This window comes from Cryptomeria japonica, chromosome 5 (genome assembly GCF_030272615.1).
Source record: "Cryptomeria japonica chromosome 5, Sugi_1.0, whole genome shotgun sequence".
NCBI lineage: Eukaryota > Viridiplantae > Streptophyta > Pinopsida > Cupressales > Cupressaceae > Cryptomeria > Cryptomeria japonica.
Window position 1 is genome coordinate 693,627,348 of NC_081409.1, and position 18,752 is coordinate 693,646,099.

Below are 18,752 nucleotides of genomic sequence, written 5' to 3' on the forward strand. Positions count from 1 at the left end.
CTCTACTTGGTCATGTTATATTTCAGTTGAGGTTCTTCAGATCAGCAGTTACTCTTCGATAGTGTTTGCAGCTATTTCATGCTTTAGCGGTGTTCTTCATTTTTTTTTTGTTCCTATCTTCTAGAACAGTCTTGTTTGGAGGCTTCTTAGTCCTTCACTTGATCTTTCATCTCGTCTTGGAGAGGAGTTTTGTTCCCATAGGGTTTTCTCCTTTTTATCCACTTTACAAAGATTGTATTGTATTTGCGTACCTCATTAGGCCTAGTTGTCGGGACCCATTATTGATTTCCTACATTTTTTTACATGTTTTTTTAGTCCTTAGTTTTTTTTAGCTACTCCCTAAGTTCATCTTAAGGGGGGTGTTAGATTTATCTTTTATTAGCTAATAATTATTTATTTAATTATTATTCTATTATACTCTATTCTTAAGCTAAACTTAGGAATCTTATAATTCTTTAGGGTTTTCACCTTTAGGGTTTAACATGACTCCTCTTTTCTAGATCTTTGAATTCTTGCCTCCATAGCTTTTTTGCTTCTCTCCTTCTATGATAGGCTTACATGCAGGTGTTCTTTGGGAGTTGTAGAGTTGATTTTTCCTCAACTCCAATAGTATTTACTAAGGTTACCCCTTAAATGAGAGATTTCTATGCTTATTTTAGGCTAACTAGTATTTTCTTAAATATTCCTCTTTTACACTTATAATTTAGTGAATAAACACTTGGTACTAATTTTACAATAGCTAAGAGGTATTTTGGTTTAGACATAATACATTTATCTTCCCTCACTAATTGTATTATAAGATGGTTATGAGTTCTCTATTCCCTCAACTCAACCCATGAAAGAGGTCTTTTTAATTTCTACTTGTACTAATAAAATATACTAGTTTATTTGATACATGGATCCAATTTATTATCCAATAGACAAACTTTGAAGAGTGATATGAAAATAAGTAAATTAACAAATTGAAATATTGTGAATATTTGTTTATCTTATATGAAAACCCTAACCCTTTTGTCTTGATTCTCCATTTCTTTTATTTCGAATAATCCACCTAAGCTTCTAACTTAACTTGAAGGTTGTGATACATCCTTGAAGCTATGATAATTGGTAATTGGTCAATACTACATCAGATTAGTTAACATTAAAAAAATAACATCAATTGACTCACCAATCTAGAAGAGTTGAATTTATCAAAAAATTGTGAGTTTTGTAAATAAAGTTAGGGCCTTACATCCTACTCCCCTTAAAATAGAATTCCTCCTAGAAGTCACCAAGGTTTGTAGGCATAACCCTGTTTTTTATAATAAAGTAGCCAAAACAAGGGGCTGACATAGATTACGCAACAAGCCTCAAAGAGAGCATTAACAACACAGAGACAACAACCAAATGACAGAGTCTCATCCAATCCCTATCTTAACTATTAAAAACATAATCCACCTACTACTATAAAATATCACAAGATTTATGGCAATCCTGTCCATATAACGTCTAATAAAGAAGATATATACAAAGAAACTAACATTAAACTAATTATGCCTAGTAGTAAGCATATTTTTCATACTACAATATCTAGAAAAAATAAAAAGAGTCTTAACAAGATACATAGGGCTGATGCTGAAATTAAACATAACTAGGATCCCGCAGATCCAGCATCAAAACCTTAAACAAAAATGGAAAATCATCAGTAAGGAACTCAAATAGATCCTGCGTGGTGTCACCTCCCAAGCCTCCCCAGTTCTCTTTGTCCTGATGCAAAAGACAAAAAGTAGTGGCTGAGGAATGCATGACCTTCAGGGAAAATTTTGCAATTCTGTTGACATGCATATCCAGAGAGTTCAACTTCTTTTTCACACTGTTCAGTTACTCAGAAATAGATTTACATCTCGCACATTGAACAAACTCCTCCTTTTCACCTTCATCAACAACAATCTGAAATCCCTTAGACTTCCTCCCATCCTCCTCACAAATATGTTTACCTTTATCATGGGGTGGGGGGGGTGGGGAAGTAGCAGATAAAGGGGAGGAGTTCTTATTTTCTTCCTGCAAAGTCCTAGATCCAGGAGCATTGATGTCTAGCTTAGAAGACTCTGAAACCATCATTTCATTCATGTCATCCTCGGCCTTATCACTGTCCTCCTTCTCCGGGTCTTCTATATCATCTTTGGCATAGTTTTTTCTCACAATAAGTTGTTTCATATGGGGTTTACCAACAAATCTATTGGACCTATGAGGGGTCACACCATATTCCATGTCAGACTCAACTAAAAGGACCTTGGGATCATTTTTGGGTTTTCTGGAGGTGATTTTGGCAGCAGAAGGGTTACATTTATTTTTTTCCTCAATTTTAGGAGAAGAAATGAGGGGGTTGTGGCCAGGGGATTGACATGGGGTATTGGGCTTCTTCGAGGTCTTCTTATTTCCCTTTTTAGCACTAGCAGGGTCAGCAGAGGGGCCCAGGTAGGAGGGGGTACGTTGGATAGAGATAGGTTTGGGCAGACAGAGGGCCCGGTGGAAATTTTAGAGACAAAACATTAAACCCTGGTGAAGGATAGTGAAATTTTTGTCCTAACTCATACATTATCGAACATCCTTAACAGTGGACTCCAAAGTATGCAGTAAAAAGAAGGGAAATAAAATATTATCATGGTTTTGAAAATGATTAAGTAACGGGAAGTGGTAGTAATAGAAAACCCCATATCTCCCTTAAATGGTAAAATACTTCATGACAATTTTACTCACTTGGTCCCATAAATAAGGAACACAATCTTTGTTGAAGCCCTCCCACAGCTTAATAGGATCCTCACCCTTTTTGAAGAATCTGTTCATGTTGGTTTCGTCAGTCACCCTGCTAGTATTTTTCTATTTCCTTCCCTCGGTAGACAGACCCGTAGCCTGGGCAATGACATTCTCATTAATTTCAAAAGATATCGCCCATGACGACTCTCCTATCATTCCATATATTAACAAATTGCATGGAAAGACTTTCATCAAACCTAGTCATGGCTTCCATGAACGAAACAATGCCCCCTTCCTTGACATACATCCACACACAAGGGTCGTTGCAGATGATCTCATCAATAATGTCTAGCTCATCCTAAAATAAATCCCCTGCCATATCAGTTTCCCCTAGAGTGATGTTGGTAAGCAGTGTCGAATTGGATATGGACTTACAGAGAGACAAACTAGCGTGAAGAGCAAGAATGACAACATAATTTTAGATGAAGTGTAATAAAAACAACAATAATTAACATTTGTGGTGCTTCCCAAGGCAAGGACCCACCAAATCTGATAAGCATGCGAAAGGACACCTCTTATCTCCTCTGCCAACTTGCTAAAAGCTTCATTTTGGAAAAATCTCAAACTCCAGTTAAAGAAATAATTATTGTAGTTGCTATGGTCTATCATAATAATGATTAAAAGATGCAGCTGTAAACCGTCAGTATTACAAATATAGGTGGCCAAACACATCATCGTCAGGTTAAGGTGGTGAAAAGTATGGGGACCACCACTGGCCACCTTGGCGAAACCCGCCCAATTCAAATTTGAATTTCTCGCCTTCATCATAATCCCCCAGATAGGCCAGTATATCCACTCGTAACATAAACCATAGCAATTCATTGGTTGGTAAGGTAATTTTGATCTCTACCTATGAGGGATTTTTGTCTGTCAGAAAGTGATGCCAAGTGTCTCCAACACCTCATACCTTTCATCTCAAGGCCCGTTGTAGCCAGGAAGTCTGCTACCAAATTTCCCTCTCTATAAATATGTTAAATGTGAAATTCCTCCAACCAAACAATCATAGACCATATGTCCTTGAGAATATTGTGAATCATCCAGCTAATCCCATAAATACCTTTAGTCGCCTCAATGATCATCTTAGAATCCCCCTGAATGACCAATCTTTTAGCGTCAATAGTGAGAGCCAATTTAAGAGCCCAAAAGAGCGCTAAGGCTTCAGTCATGTTACTCAAGGCTGAACCAAAATTTCCAACATAGGCCAAAACCAAATTGCCTAAGTTGTCCCTTATAACTCCACCTCCCACCACAGCCCCACTGCGAGCGGCACCATCAAAGTTGAGTTTAAACCATGAGGGAGGAGGGGCCAACCATCTAGTGTTGAATCTCTCCAACCTTTTATAATTGTCATATAGGAGGAAGTTGTCAGTCAAATTCCATATCCTAACCCAACTGCAATCCATGTCTAAAGGGGCATATTGTGGCATTTTCCATTTGCAGACCAGAGCATTCTCCCTAAGAAGCTTCTCCATTATGCCAACCATTGTGTCCACAGAGTCGTTGGTATCTCAAAAGATATGGTTATTCCTTTCCTTCGAGATGTTCTAGCAGATATGAGGATGGATGAGTTTCCAAAACTGTTTGATTAGGGGGTGAGAAGACGAGCACTTCTAGTTGATGATAAATTGCTCCAAGTCTTCTAAGAAGGTCTAGGTGATGTTGAATTTATGTAAGACTTTGTACTAGATCATGGAGGCAAAGGGGCAATGAATAAAGAAATGATTGATACTTTCCTCAGCGCGATTACACAACACACACCAATTGGCCATCAAAAAGCCTCTCCTCTTAAGGTTATCAATGGTTAGGATCTTCCCATGGAGAGCCATCCACAAGAAAAAAATTATTTTTGGGATAAGGTGTGAATTCCAAACTTTCCTCTAGCTGTAGAAATCATTGGTAGGAGTGATGAGAAGATTGTAGGCCGACTTGACACTAAAGGACCTAGAAGAATTCAAAGCCCAAACAAAATTGTCAGCATGGGGGGATAGGGGAATCCTGACCTCCTCAAGAATAGACTAAAGATCCCCTGCCAAATGACCCAAATGAGTGTTATCCCCCAAGCCATCAACAAGCCTCAACCAACGACAAAGGGGGGATATGTAATTAATCACAAGAGGACCAAGTGATTCCTTGAGACTTCCCATGAGGCAGCTAAAGTGAGTAAAGGTTAGGGGTCTATCCCCAATCTAGTTGTCCTCCTAGAATCTAATCTTCTCACCATTGCCCAACTATCATTTTAGGCCTCCCTTAAGCAGTTTTTGGCTTTTGACAATGTTGTTCCATATTTTATAGCCTAGAGGGAGGTCATGAGAGGATACAAGGGAGGAAAATGGGGTGTGGTTGAACTACTTAGCCCTCATAATCTTATACCAGTCAGCACTTCTTATCATAAGATTCCATCCAATTTTAGTCAGCAAGGCCTTATTTAGGTTAGAAATTTTTCTGATCCCTAGGCCTCCCATGAACTTGGGTTTGCACACCACCTCCTAGTTGACAAGACTGATTCTAGATTTCTCCTCTATACCCGTCCACAAAAAAATTCTTTGGATTTTTTCAAGTTTCTCAGCCATAGCAATGGAGATCTTAAATAAGGATAGGAAATAGACAGTGACACCTTGAAGAGAAGCCAACAAAAGCTGAAGTTTTCTGGTACTGCTCAGAATTTTTCCCATCCAACCAACAAGTTTCTTCTGCATTCTTTCCAGTATAGACTCCCAGAATAGGGGGGTGACCTCCTTAATCATGAGGGGAAGACCCAGGTAGGAATCGGGGATATTAGTAACACAACATCGAAGAATGTGGATTAGTTTATTTTGGAGATTCCTATCCATGTTGAAAAAACACATTTTATTTTTGTTATAGTTAATAAGCTTTCTTGAGGCCTTGGCATAATCCTCCAACAAGTGTTTCAATTCTTTAGCTTCAATAATAGATGACTGGCCAAACAGGAAAGTGTCATCAACAAATTGTTGCATAACCACCAAGGGAAGGGTAGAAGTTGCTTTCACACTTGAGATTCTTCTATTCCTGATCAAGTGGGAGAAGTTATCACTTAGAACTTCTTCTACCATAATAAATAAGTAAGGTGTTAGAGGGTCACCCTGCCTTACACCCTTCCCACCCTTGAAAAATCCCCAAGGAGTGCCATTGACAATCATCGAGTAGTGAACACTTTCCATCGCCACCTTCATAACATTGAGGAATCTTTCCCGGAATCCCAATTTGGATAGGACAACATAAAAAAAATTATAGTTAACTTTATCATAAGCCTTAGAGATGTCAAGTTTAAAAGCCATACTTGGGTTGTGACTCTTCTCCATGGAATGAATGACTTCATGATTAGTTATGACCACATCGAGGATCTGAATACCCAGAAAAAAACCCTCTGCAAGGGGCTAATACATCTATCTAGCAGAGGTTTGATTCTGTTAACAACTTTAGAATGGATCTTGTAAACCGTATTACACAAGGTGATAGGACAAAAATTAGTTATAAGCTTAGGATCTGGCACTTTGGGAACCAACATAGTGAAATTATTATTCAGTTTCTTCAGAAGGTTCCCCATTCGAATGAATTCCCTGGTGGCTTTGATCAAATCATACCTCACAATCTCCCAAAAATCTTAAAAGAAAACTGAGGGGAAGCCATTAGGGCCTGGGGCCTTATAGGAAGCCATAGTAAAAACTAACAGTGTAACTTCCTCTTTGGTAACTTGACACATTAGACACTCATTGTCACCATCATTCAGGACATGAGGAATACGATTGAGTAGCTTATCACTTAATTTTGAAGGTTCTCTCGCCCTATCATTAGTGTAAGAATTAGTGAAGAAAAGAGAAGCCCATTGCCCAATCTCGTTAGTCCCTGCCAATTCTTCATTTCTATCATTGAATAAGGAACATATAGTGTTTCTCCTCTTCTGCTTCGAAGAAGACTAGTGAAAGAAGTAGGTGTTCCTATCCCCCTCAGTTAACCACTAGATCCTAGATCTTTGCTTCCAATAGATCTCTTCGAGGCCCATGATGTCTTTCCATTTTTGTTTCCAATATTCCTCCTCTTTGTGGATATCCATAGAGGTGACCCCCTTAGCAATGATTCTCTTGAGATGATCTATTTTAGTTTCAACCTCCTTCTTTCTCTTAAAAATATCCCCAAAAGAAGATTTATTCCAAGCTCTGAGCTCCCTTTTAATTATTTCCATCTTTTTGGAGATTCTAAACATAGCAGAACCTTGAATAGGGGAGCTCCACCAATTTTGGCTGCACTGTTTAAACTCTGGGTGAGAGTGCCACATAATCTCATACCTAAAGGGTATGGGGCCCGAGATTGGCCTATCAACCCAAGAGAGGAGGAACGGGGAATGATCATAAATAGTGTGAGGGAGGTTTGAGAGAGAGGTATTGTTGCCAAGGTCCCACTTAGCTGAGACTAGGAATCTGTCCACCCTGACCTAAATAAGATTAGAGTATTTTCTATTGTTAGACCAGGTTAAGGGATTCCCTTGAAGATCTAGATCTAATAGGTCATTTTTCCTAATGAAGTCAATAAAGTAAAGCATGCTATCACTGTAATCAGTTAGACCACCCAACTTCTCTGAGGGATAAAGAGGGGTGTTAAATTCACTAGCTAACATGAATGTTGCCTCCTTATTATCAGCCATGAAGATAGAGACTTCCTCCCAGACTAGGGCCCTACCATTTATAGTATTGGGAGCATATATGTTGAAAAAGTACCAGGAGAAGTTATTCAAAGTGAACCTTATAGAAAGAAAAATGTGAGAAAAGGCAACTGCGTTCCCATCCAACTTACTTTTATTCTAGAGAGTCACCACACAACCCAAAGTTCCTTCTGCCTCACTATAATGGAAGGTAGCACAAGGCCATAAACTATCCACAAGAGAAGAAAAGTTTTGATAGGTCATTTTCACTTCCTAAATTAAAATAATATCAATCTTATTGGTTACAATGCATTTCTTAAGAGCATACCACTTCTGAAGGTTGTTTAAGCCCCTTAAGTTCCAAGAAAGGAACTTCATTTCTTTCCTTTCGGAGATGTCTCCAGAGTTAGTTGTCGCCTATTGAAAATTTCTCTAGCCATTACCTTAGTTCTGAGGTTCCTCTTAGAGGGTCTTCCTGGTTTAGAGTTATTACCAACGTTCGCCTTGCTATTTCCTCTAGTCTTTCTTTTTGGCTCTTTCCATTTCTCTTTCTCATTATCCACAAGCAAAGACGGGTCAGATCGACTACCCTGGGAGAAAAAGGTTATAGTGATCTCCCTAGTAGATTCCACACAAATAGTCATAGAAGAAGAACTCAGATCCAGGCCGTTCACTTTGGGGGACGTAGGGGAAACACCAACACACCAAATACCCCTTCCATCTTCCCCTATAGTATTGGGATTCAACATTTTAAGCACATTGGGGGTAACCTATTTGTACCCCTTCTTCTCCCTGAAGAACTACTCAACTTTTAGTCCTTCCTGTTCTTCCTCCCTCCGGGAGATCTCTCCCTCTTCTAGGTCTGGTCCCAAGAAGTTCCCCGAGGAGGGGGGGGCACCTTGAGGTCAATGGTCTTGATTGTATTGAGAATACCCTCCAGGAAGGGGTAGCCATCCTCAACAGGAACTTGAGAATCATTCCTTTTCATCAAGTCCTTAACCGGGTCCTCAACCTTGTCAGTAACTGGGGGGATAGGGGGGGGGGATTCTGAATTGAGTCCTCTTTGACAATTCCTGGGGAGGACAATTTCTCCTTCTGTTTGTCCTCGGGAGGCGGAGGGGCCAGATAGTTAGCTATCACATGGCTATGTTTTCCACATTTTTGGCAATAAAGGGAGGCATTCTCATAGATAATAGCTTGTGTCCATTTACCCCATTCAGATTTGAGAGTGATGAAGTTAGGAAGGGGGTTGTTAACAACCACATTCACACAGAGGTGGGCATAAATGAGTCTGGTCTTCTGCATTGTCACAGTGTCAGTAGCAACGAACTGGCCAAATGAGCTGCCAATCCATCTGGAAATGGTATCGTCCTAGAATTCCAAAGGGAGGCCAGGGCGTTTGACCCGAACAGGAGCAAGTCTGAGGAGATCAGCACTAGGTTCAAACCCCAACTTCCACTTAGAGAGGGCCAAACAATGTTTTCCATAGGACCACAAACTAGAGAGGATGTAAATAGAGTTTTCTTCAATAGTGAACCTGAATAGAAAGAGCCCACCCGACATAGCAGAGACAAAGACACTAACTTTTAGTTTCCATCTCGAACCAACCCTTCTTCTAACCATGTCTATTATGGTTCTGAAGGCCAATAATCTCCCCACTAAGGAGAGGTGTAGGGAGGAGGCAATATTATTCATAAAATTGTTGGGGAGCTAAATTTCCGTACCATCCTCACCCATAGTGACCTTCGGCAGCTGAGTCGACAACACCGCCTTTGTGTTTCCAACAAGAGCGCCTTTCCAAGTGCTCGCTTGAGCCTCCCTAGACAAAGGCCCCACACCATTAGTCTTGGGATCATTTCTATGAGAATCCAAGTTAGGGGTCACTTGTGGAATCTTCACATGGGAGGGAACCTCGTGCAAAGCCACATTACAGGCCTCCACAAGAGATTCCCCGACCAAAGGAGCCCACCCAACACTTTGAGAACGTAGCATGAGTGCTAGATCCGGACACAACTACAGAAGAGAAGGGGGAGGGTCAGGGTCTAGGGAGGACGGGCCCTCCCCTATGGAAATGACAACCATAGCAAAAATTCAAAAAAGCAGTGAGCAGGAAAGTTGTAGAGTAGAGAAATTTTTTTTTTAGGCATAACCCTGTTATTGCACATACATAAATATTTTAAGCATACAAATTCATTTTCCCTTATGAGATGAAATGTAAAACTATAAAAATAATACCCATTAAAAATATCCCTTCCATGATATAGGAACTTGATAATTTAGAAACATAAGAATTTTGATGCAAAACATTCTAGAAATTGATGAGTTTCAATTTGATGCAACATTATGCTATGCGAAAATTAAATACACAAAATATATATACAGACACACATTCTCAACTATTTTTAATATAATTTTGTCAATATATATTTACAATACGAAAAAAAAAAGATATATATAAATTCCATAAATATATAACCTCCTAAACTATACTCTACAAACTATTTCACAAACAATTAAGAAAGCGCTAATTGTAAAATAGCATAATTATTTGAAAATCATAACACTGTAGATGACTTTTGGATCACAAAAGATAATAAAAATCCTTCCTCAAAATGATGATTTAAATTTTCTAAAAATATAAATAAACTTGATAGACCATCCAACCATACTAATCTAAAAAATATTTTTTTATCTCCTAGGGCTAATTAACTTATGTTGACTTTTTTTAATAATTCTCATAATATATAATTTTTCACAATACACATTAGGGAATGAGTTCTAAGTCTAGTGCCTTTAAACACAATCATATCAAAATTAACTCATTTAATAATAATTATACATACCTATTTTATTAGTATTGTATGAAAAATGATATCTTGTTGTCCAAATAAATGATAGGCATCCATCCTTATAACAACATAACATCAATGAAACACTTCATATTAACCAATCATAAATAATTTGATTTTTTTTTTTTTGTATCAATTGCCAAAATGTTACTCCACATGAATGGATATAAAGTGGAAAACCAAAATGAACATTAAAAAAATTAACACTTAATAAAACATCCAATGGAAATCAAATTGTTGAGAACTAAAGTTATCCTCAAAATAAAAAATTACTTAATCCTACAAAAATTATCTCTTAGATAATACGTACTCTAAGTGAATCTTTTGTATATATGAGTGCTCCTCCATCATGTGGTGGGGTGGAGCCTTCAACCTCTATTCTGATCCATAGGCTCTAAAACATAGATGTAACATCAAGAGTTCTAAAATATTCATCAACAAAAGGGAAACTGTGCACCCATGTGAAAAAATAAAATGTTTGTAATTTTTCACTAGTATCCCTAGTTTCAAATCATATTTTACACAAACTCATATTTGCACAAAAATAAATCTATATAAATCGTTCGCAATGTGTGTAAAGTTAAATTTTTTGTGAAACTCGAACAAAAAACAAGTGTGGTTAAATTTAAACATGTGGCAACCTCGAAATAACAACCTTCTTTGAGTAGCTTTGCTTGTCCAACTATAAATATTCTAGGACGTTCTTCGCTAATAATTAATTTATTAGAGAGAAGAAACCCCTTATAATCTTGTACAAATAAGGTCAAAATATCCATTGTGTTTTGATTTATATTTTATCAATTTTCAAAAATTATCGAGGTATCATAGAGGTTGAGACATTTCTATGTTCATAACATAGAATCTTTAAATTCTATGAATGCCAAACTTATAACTTAATTATGTTGATTAATATAAAAACAATCTTAGTATCTTCCATATCTTAAAGATTGCATGTCTGTGTTGATTCTTTATTAAAAGTCTTTTGGTTTCTTTTCATTTAATTTTCATATCAAATAATTACTTGAAAGAAATCATGACTTTCAATATTGTGTCGCTCATTAAATTAACTATCTAGTCATCATCAATGATTGTTCTCTTATGTTAATCTTCATCTATGATGTGTGTCATGTATTTTAGTGTTAAAGAGTTATTAAGAATACAAAAAAAAAAATATTTTTAAAAAAATTAAAGATTTTGCAAAGTATTACTTTAACCTCAATAGACGAATGAATACCAGACCATTTTCTCTTGAATTTGTTTTTTAATTTTTAATTTTATTGTTCCATATTTTGTTATATTTATATTTTTACTAGATTGAGACCCTAATCAACATGAGTTTATGAAGTTGATTAATCTAATCATTTTTTCCAAGATGGGCCCTCTGTATCACTAAGAAAATAGTATAAAGACCAATACAAAATATTTCTTATATGTCACGTCTTGAATATATTTGATTGCATAAAAATATCTGAAATACAAATTAAGTAAAATTAAATAAAAAAGACACTTTATTTCTAAAAACTCTAAATAAAAATTTCTACTCAAAGTTTCAAAGTCAACATATAATTATATATTAGTTATTCCATTAAGATTTCAATTTATGTATATAATATATAAATTCAATAAAACAAATGACCTTCTGTTATAATTTTTTTATTTAAACATACCTTCAATTTTATGATCATGATGAGAATAGAGGATAACAAAGGTCAGAAATAAATCCAATAAATATAACTTAAAATTATGGTCAATCAAAATGGCAAATACAAATGTTGAAGAAAATAAAAGAAACATATAGAAATTACCGAACAGCAACTTATATTTTTAGAATTTCTATATTAACCCTACAAGACTGCATTTCTTCCCATGATGTGAAAAAAACTACTATTCCAAAAAATGCCAGTAGATTTAATTGTAACGATACACCTCAATCATAAGAATGAGGTTCAAATCTTACAAAATTTAACGCACTAGACCAGATAAAAGTCCTCACTGGACTCATTCTAAAGTAGACAACAACTAAACAAACACAAAACAGTGTCTTTATTCATAGTAACTGTCATCAGCAATAGTTGTTTTAGCATGCATTATCAGCACTCAATGGAGACGCTACTCCACCCAAAACCAGTGCAGTCGGTTGTAGCGACACCAAGTATGGTCTGTACTCCACCCTGGCAAGCATCAGCATTATAAAGATACACAGGCTGCCCATCGTAAACAAACTCATATCCCCCATGGTTGGGTATGCTAAAACACCCACAGTTGTTGAAACGAAGACCCTGGGTATCACACCCTGGCCCTGACCACACAGTAAAAGAACTAATACCCACACAAGGCTTTAAAAGCAAGAGGCATAAAAGCACTACCCCTATATATTTCAAAACATTCATTTTCTCCATAATTGTACACTATTTGTGCAGTAGTACAAGTGAAATCTTTAGGCGTACTGCGGAAGGAATTGTAGGTTGTATTTATAGATGAAGAGTGGATTTCAATAGCATAACTCTTCTTGTTTGTAACGTCAAGATAAAGATGCACCAATTTTTGCATAGCTAGAAGAAACGTCTCTAGCTTTTGTTGTTTTCCAGGCCTGCAACTGTGTCCATGCGGGATGCCATTTTTCTTTTATTTGTTGGCCTGCAATCGGACAATTTGACATGATTTCCTCTTAGGGTTTTTTTTTGGTTTCTCGCCTCATTATATTATCAAGTTTTTCACTTTCTATTTGTTTTCGTTGTAGAGATCATAAATTGTTTTATTTTATATTGTTGGTTACTACCTTATTTCCATTTGCTACTTATTTGTTGGTTGATTTTGTTTTGTTGTATAAAATATTAAAGTATTCATTTAATTATTTTTTAATTAATTATCAATGAATGAATAGAATTAAAAAAAATTAAAAATAGTTTAAATTTAATATTTATTTTAAATGATTATAAAAATCTTATTTTTTTTCATTCTTATTAATTTTGTAGATGTAAAATTTATTTTTTCAAAAAAAATATATTATACATAAAAATGCAGCATTCATTTATTGCTTATATTTGAAATAGGTACTTTATTTATTGTTGATTAAAATTTTTATTTAATAACAGACAATTTATGAGAGGTAATTTTGTATTTAGTTTACAATTAAAAGAAATGCATAATGAATGTTGGATTGACACATGGTAAAAAATTGAAAATGAAGAACTATTTTCTCAACTTTTCAAATTGTCAAAGTTAAAATTCCATCCAAGTTTACAAGTTTTATTGTGGGCAAATGCATTTTAGGTTTATAATCCTAATATATTAAGGAGAGTGATTAGTTTTTTAGTAATATTTAAGAAAACTATTATTATGTTGTCTTATATAGTTGTATTGCTTTTCATTTATGATAGTTTTTTATTGTAATATTATTTAACTATTCTAAAAAATATTTAATATTAATTAAAAATAATTTATTTTTTATCATCCTTTTAATAATTGTAGTTTATTTCTTTAACATTCTAATAATATAAAGAAAATTAACAATATTAACATATTTTTTGAAAGATGTTATAGAGATTCAATTATTTATAAGGAAGGGGTCATATGGGGTGCTTTGCAACCTAGGATATTTTGCTAGGGTTTCGACCTTCATGGAGGGGTTGATTACTCGAGGTCGTGGAGGAGGGTGTATGGCCTCCTCCATGCAGGTAAACAACCTTTGCTCCATTGGATTTATGCTTTGGGTTTAATGCTCATTTTATTGCATGGTCTGGTATTTCACTTGGTTGTCGTGAGTTGTTAATGTGTCGATATGGATGGGGATGCGGATGGAAATGCATTTATTTTAGGAGGAAGTGATAGGCCTTTAGGTGCCATCTCTGCACTTCATTAATTCTTCTACATTTTTTGTTTTTGACTCTGCAAAGTTTGAGGCTAGATTTTCTTCGACCCTGAAAGGTAATGGTGATGATCTAGGAAGAGGACGTAAGTAGGGTAACCTTTCTCTTTCTAGTCTTTCCATTGCTCCTAATCCATAAATGATTGATGCTCTAAATTGTGAGAAATCTAGATTGAAAAATATTGCAATATTTCTAGTGGCTAAAAACATGGCTAATTGCTTGACCCGCAAATATATGGATGGATGGTTTAAAAATGTATGGTTTAAAAAACTAGGATCACATTTTTCTTTTTGTAGGATGATACAAAGATGTATGTTTATTAGTTTCTTTAATGATGTGAAATCACAGACGGTTGCAGTTGAAAAATAATTTTGGTCTATATGGAAATGTACTTTAGGGCCATCAAATGGTCTTCTGAGGTCATGAGTGATGAAATCCTAGCCCTTTCTTGCTTGAGGTGGATCATAATAAAAAAACTTCCACCTCTACTTTGTAATTTTATCCCCCAAATGCTATCTTCTATTAGGAGAGTGCTCAGAGTGGATACCACTCATTCTCTGGTTCCTCACATGGGCATTAGTGTTCTTATTTGTTAGAACCTGGTTAAGATCTTCTTAGATTTGTGGGAATAAATTTAGATGGAGACCCTTTGGTATGTATGATTGAAATTTTGGGAAAAATTAATGCTTTTTTTATTTGTAAATGAGAAGGGCATATATGAAGAAACTGACCTATTCTCATGAAGTGTAAACTTCCTACTAATTCTAAAGGATTTTTTAGGAATTCCACACCCAATGGAATTTCACATTTCCTTGATCAATCCCCTCTCAATCATTCAGAGGGAATTCAAGGTCCTATGATAGACAAACTTAAGGCCCTAAAGGAGGTTGTGACTATTGCAGTTAAAAACCCATCTAATAATCTCCCTACTCTGTAGGGAGCTGCTAAGTTTGGGGATTTAAGGTGGATCACCTCCCTCTGCTATTGTGGTGTCCATCTCCAAAATTAGGGACTCTAAAGAGCGCAATTCTAAGTAGTTTATTCCTCGGAAAAGTCACAAGATCAGAAGGAGAAATTCCTAACAACTTTCTATTAATAAATTTAAAGGTCGCAAGGCCTCCATGATGGAGATTTCCTAATTCTTCGAGGAACCCCCTCATATTTTTCATCTGCCTATTCCAATGGATGACAATTTTAATGGCCTTTCATTTATGGCTAGCTTGATTAAGAGAAATAGGATATCTTTAGTTAAGACACTTGTTAAAGATATCGAGGAAAGGAGACTTTCTAACATGAATATGAAGGAGGTAGCTAGCCTGGATGCTCTCATGAGGAACCCAAATCCCCTGGTTCTTTCTAAAAAGTTCAAAATTCTTGTCGAGCCTCATCCTAAAGTGTCTCAAGAATGTGAAGGAAACTTGATTCCCCTCCTTTGTGGTGGTATTTAGACTTCCAACTCTGTCCAAATTGATGATAGTAACTTATTTAAAAGATAATCAAATCAACACTCATGATAATGATGCATCTTTTTTTGATTATATTGTTGCAAATCCCCTTATTAGGAACATGACCTCTAATGACGCCTAGGACCTAGCCATTATCCCCTATGACAATACTAGCCAAAACCTCTTTGAGGAGCTCATTGGTGTCCAAGCTATGAAATATAATTTAGACTATTGGTCTGTGTGCAATGATTCGATCACCCAAAGAGGAGAATAACTCTATCCAAGATCAAGTTAAGAACTCAGAAAATGAGGAATATAAAATTTTGATTCCTGCTGAGAATGGTTTTTTCACCAAGGTTAGAAGAAAGAGGGGAAAATCTAAGGAAAATAATCTCCCTTTCCTAAAAGGAAAGATACCAAGAAGGAGCTCCCTAAATGTTTCAAAAACTTTAAAGATGCTGAAAAAATTATTAATTAATGACTCTCATGAATTTGAATTGTATTTCTTAGAATATTAGGGGACTTGAATCTCTGGATAGGTTACATGTTGTTAAGCAGTTTCTAAACCAACATAGAAGTACCGATGCATTACCACTTCAAGAAGTTAAAGTTATTAAGTTCACTCTAGAAGGCAACCTTTATTATATATGGAAAGATGCATTTCAATTTACTACTAATAATGATAGAGAAAAAGGGGGTGCTACCATCATGATTGGAGGCAAATGGGTGCCCTAAATAATAAAATGGCATAGTTTACTTACAACAAAACCTTGGGTATCAAACATAGGACCCAAACATCAAACTAAAGGAACATTTTGAGATCCCTACAAAGAAGAAAAATAACCCTTTTTCCTTTTCTATAAATAATAGTCCCTGATGAAACTTTAATAGGAGAAGCATAAGGTATTGTATTGTTTAGACCAAGCGAATCATCCATAGAGAGAGAAAGAGGAGTTACTGAGTCAAGGATGAGAACCTGGAAGTCAGGAGGGAGAGAATTTGAGAGCAAAGAAGGGATGAGTCCCATACTAAAGAGAGTCCCAAAAGGATCTCATAGGTTAACAACAACAAACTCAACTAATGAAGTAGGAACAATCAAAGGACACATTGCAACATATATATAAATATGGGACTTAATAGGAGACATAGTGCCCAAGATAACATGATCGATGGAAGAAAGGGTTGATGGCAAGGTGGGTTCCAAACTAGAAGAAGAGTCCGATTTTGAAAACATGCATTCTTCCACTAGGTAGGAGAAGAACTGAGACTAGACCCATAGGGACAAGAAGAGGCTAGGTGCCCTATTGCAATGCAGCAATGATACCTCAATAGAATCCCTTTATAATCCAAGAATTGCTGGCACTAGAACCCTCTCACCATAAGTGAAATCTCCACAGAAAGGGGTTTAGAGAGGTCAATATCTAATAGGACCTGTAGACACCTAAAATTGTCCAGTCTAATTAAATAAATATTTTATTTATTTAATTACTTTAGTCTAATTCTTCTATTAATTAAATAAATCTTTATTTATTTAATTAATTCATTTATCCTCTTCTAGCCTTATTTCTCATTTAAATAAATACATTTATTTATTTAAATTATCCCTTTTTCCTAAATTAAATAAATATCTTATTTATTTAATTGATCCCACTTCCTCTATTAATTAAATAAATCTTTATTTATTTAATTAATTCATTAACCTTTTCTACCTATGACACATGTCATTCATCTCTTAATTCATACACTACCTACCCCTTTCATTATTTTATTATTTTCTCTACCTACCCTCTAATCATAGCCGACCTCTTTTACACCTCTCAATCTTATCCCTCCATTTCTTATAGTGTCTTCTATATAAGGAGATGCTTCCTTCATTATCAAACCCTCCCGACTACTTGATCAATTGATGACACTACACTTTGCACTTTCATATGCGATCCTACTTGCAACCACATTCCATTCCTGTTTGAGCTCTTGTGCACATAAAATCTAAGAGCAAAAATATCAAGCAAGATGAATGGAGATAGGAAGAATGGAGATCAAAACCCTATTGGACATGTGATGGTATAATATTTGTGATTTCATTTGATTTGCATTGTCTTAGGTAATCTTCATATGTTATGGTGGATCTTTGTTGTTGTTAGGCTAGGGTTTTGTGGTTGAATCCATTTAGTCTTTCAATATTGTTGTTATTGTTGTTTATCCATTTTCACCATATACAGGACCTATACAAAGGAAGTGTGGCACTAGTGTTAGGGTCATTTTTTATAAATAGATCTAGTTTGTCACCAATGTATTTATAAGTAGTGGTGTGCCAAAAAAGAAGTAAGAGATAAGGTAGCTAAACCCAAGTAGGAGAGACATCAACAAGGTCCACCAAAGGGTTAAAAGATAGAGTACATGGATGTAGTGATATTGAATGAGTATCCCATTTCTAGGATCCCACGGAGAGGATTGCTTTCCTATTATCTGTATTAATAAAGCAGATGATGAGAAAACTATGAGCATGTGGAGATATTTTTGAGTTACCAAAGAAAGGGGAATCCAATTCAATGTAAAATCAAAGATTGTGGTGAAGGGAGTGACATTCATAGCTAGTTGAATCTTCTGATCCACACAAATTTTTGTAGTAGGAAATGAATTTGAGAACCTCCTTTCCCAAGATCACTTCTACAATATATGATGCACATAGAAGACATTTTGCTGGAGGATTTTTTTGGATTAGTTGGATGGACCAGAATATTGAGAGGGGAGTGAATCAGCATTCCCAGAGATTCTAAAACTTTCACATCTTAACCTTTGCTGATACATCAATATTATTAATTAAGATCATATACAAATGGAATATCGGATTTTATAAATGAAAACCCAAATGGGAAAAAACACGAAGAGTGTTAACTCTCAAGATAATATAACTAGTTATATGGTGTTTATAAAATAGGTGGCTCACTACCAAAATACAAAAATGACTCACAACCAAAATGCTCACTGCAGTAGATATAAATGAACTGAGGAAATTTGTACATATTCAAATTCATGAAATTTGTACATATTCGAATTCATGAAATTTGTTCTAGATTAAGCTCAGATCAGAATCCATAAAACTTACAACAAATTCAGTAAAAGATCTTTGTAC

General features: G+C 35.6%; 2 protein-coding genes across 2 annotated transcripts; both read right to left on the minus strand.

Annotated features, from left to right (window-relative positions):
- Positions 1–3,767: 3,767 nt before the first annotated feature.
- LOC131876079 (uncharacterized) lies at positions 3,768–4,280 on the minus strand. Its single transcript, XM_059220862.1, has one exon. It carries the CDS (start codon positions 4,278–4,280, stop codon positions 3,768–3,770), a length of 513 nt encoding a protein of 170 aa, XP_059076845.1.
- Positions 4,281–12,392: 8,112 nt separating this feature from the next.
- LOC131876080 (antimicrobial peptide 1-like) lies at positions 12,393–12,701 on the minus strand. Its single transcript, XM_059220863.1, has one exon. The coding sequence runs from the start codon at positions 12,699–12,701 to the stop codon at positions 12,393–12,395; it is 309 nt and encodes a 102-aa protein (XP_059076846.1).
- Positions 12,702–18,752: the final 6,051 nt, after the last annotated feature.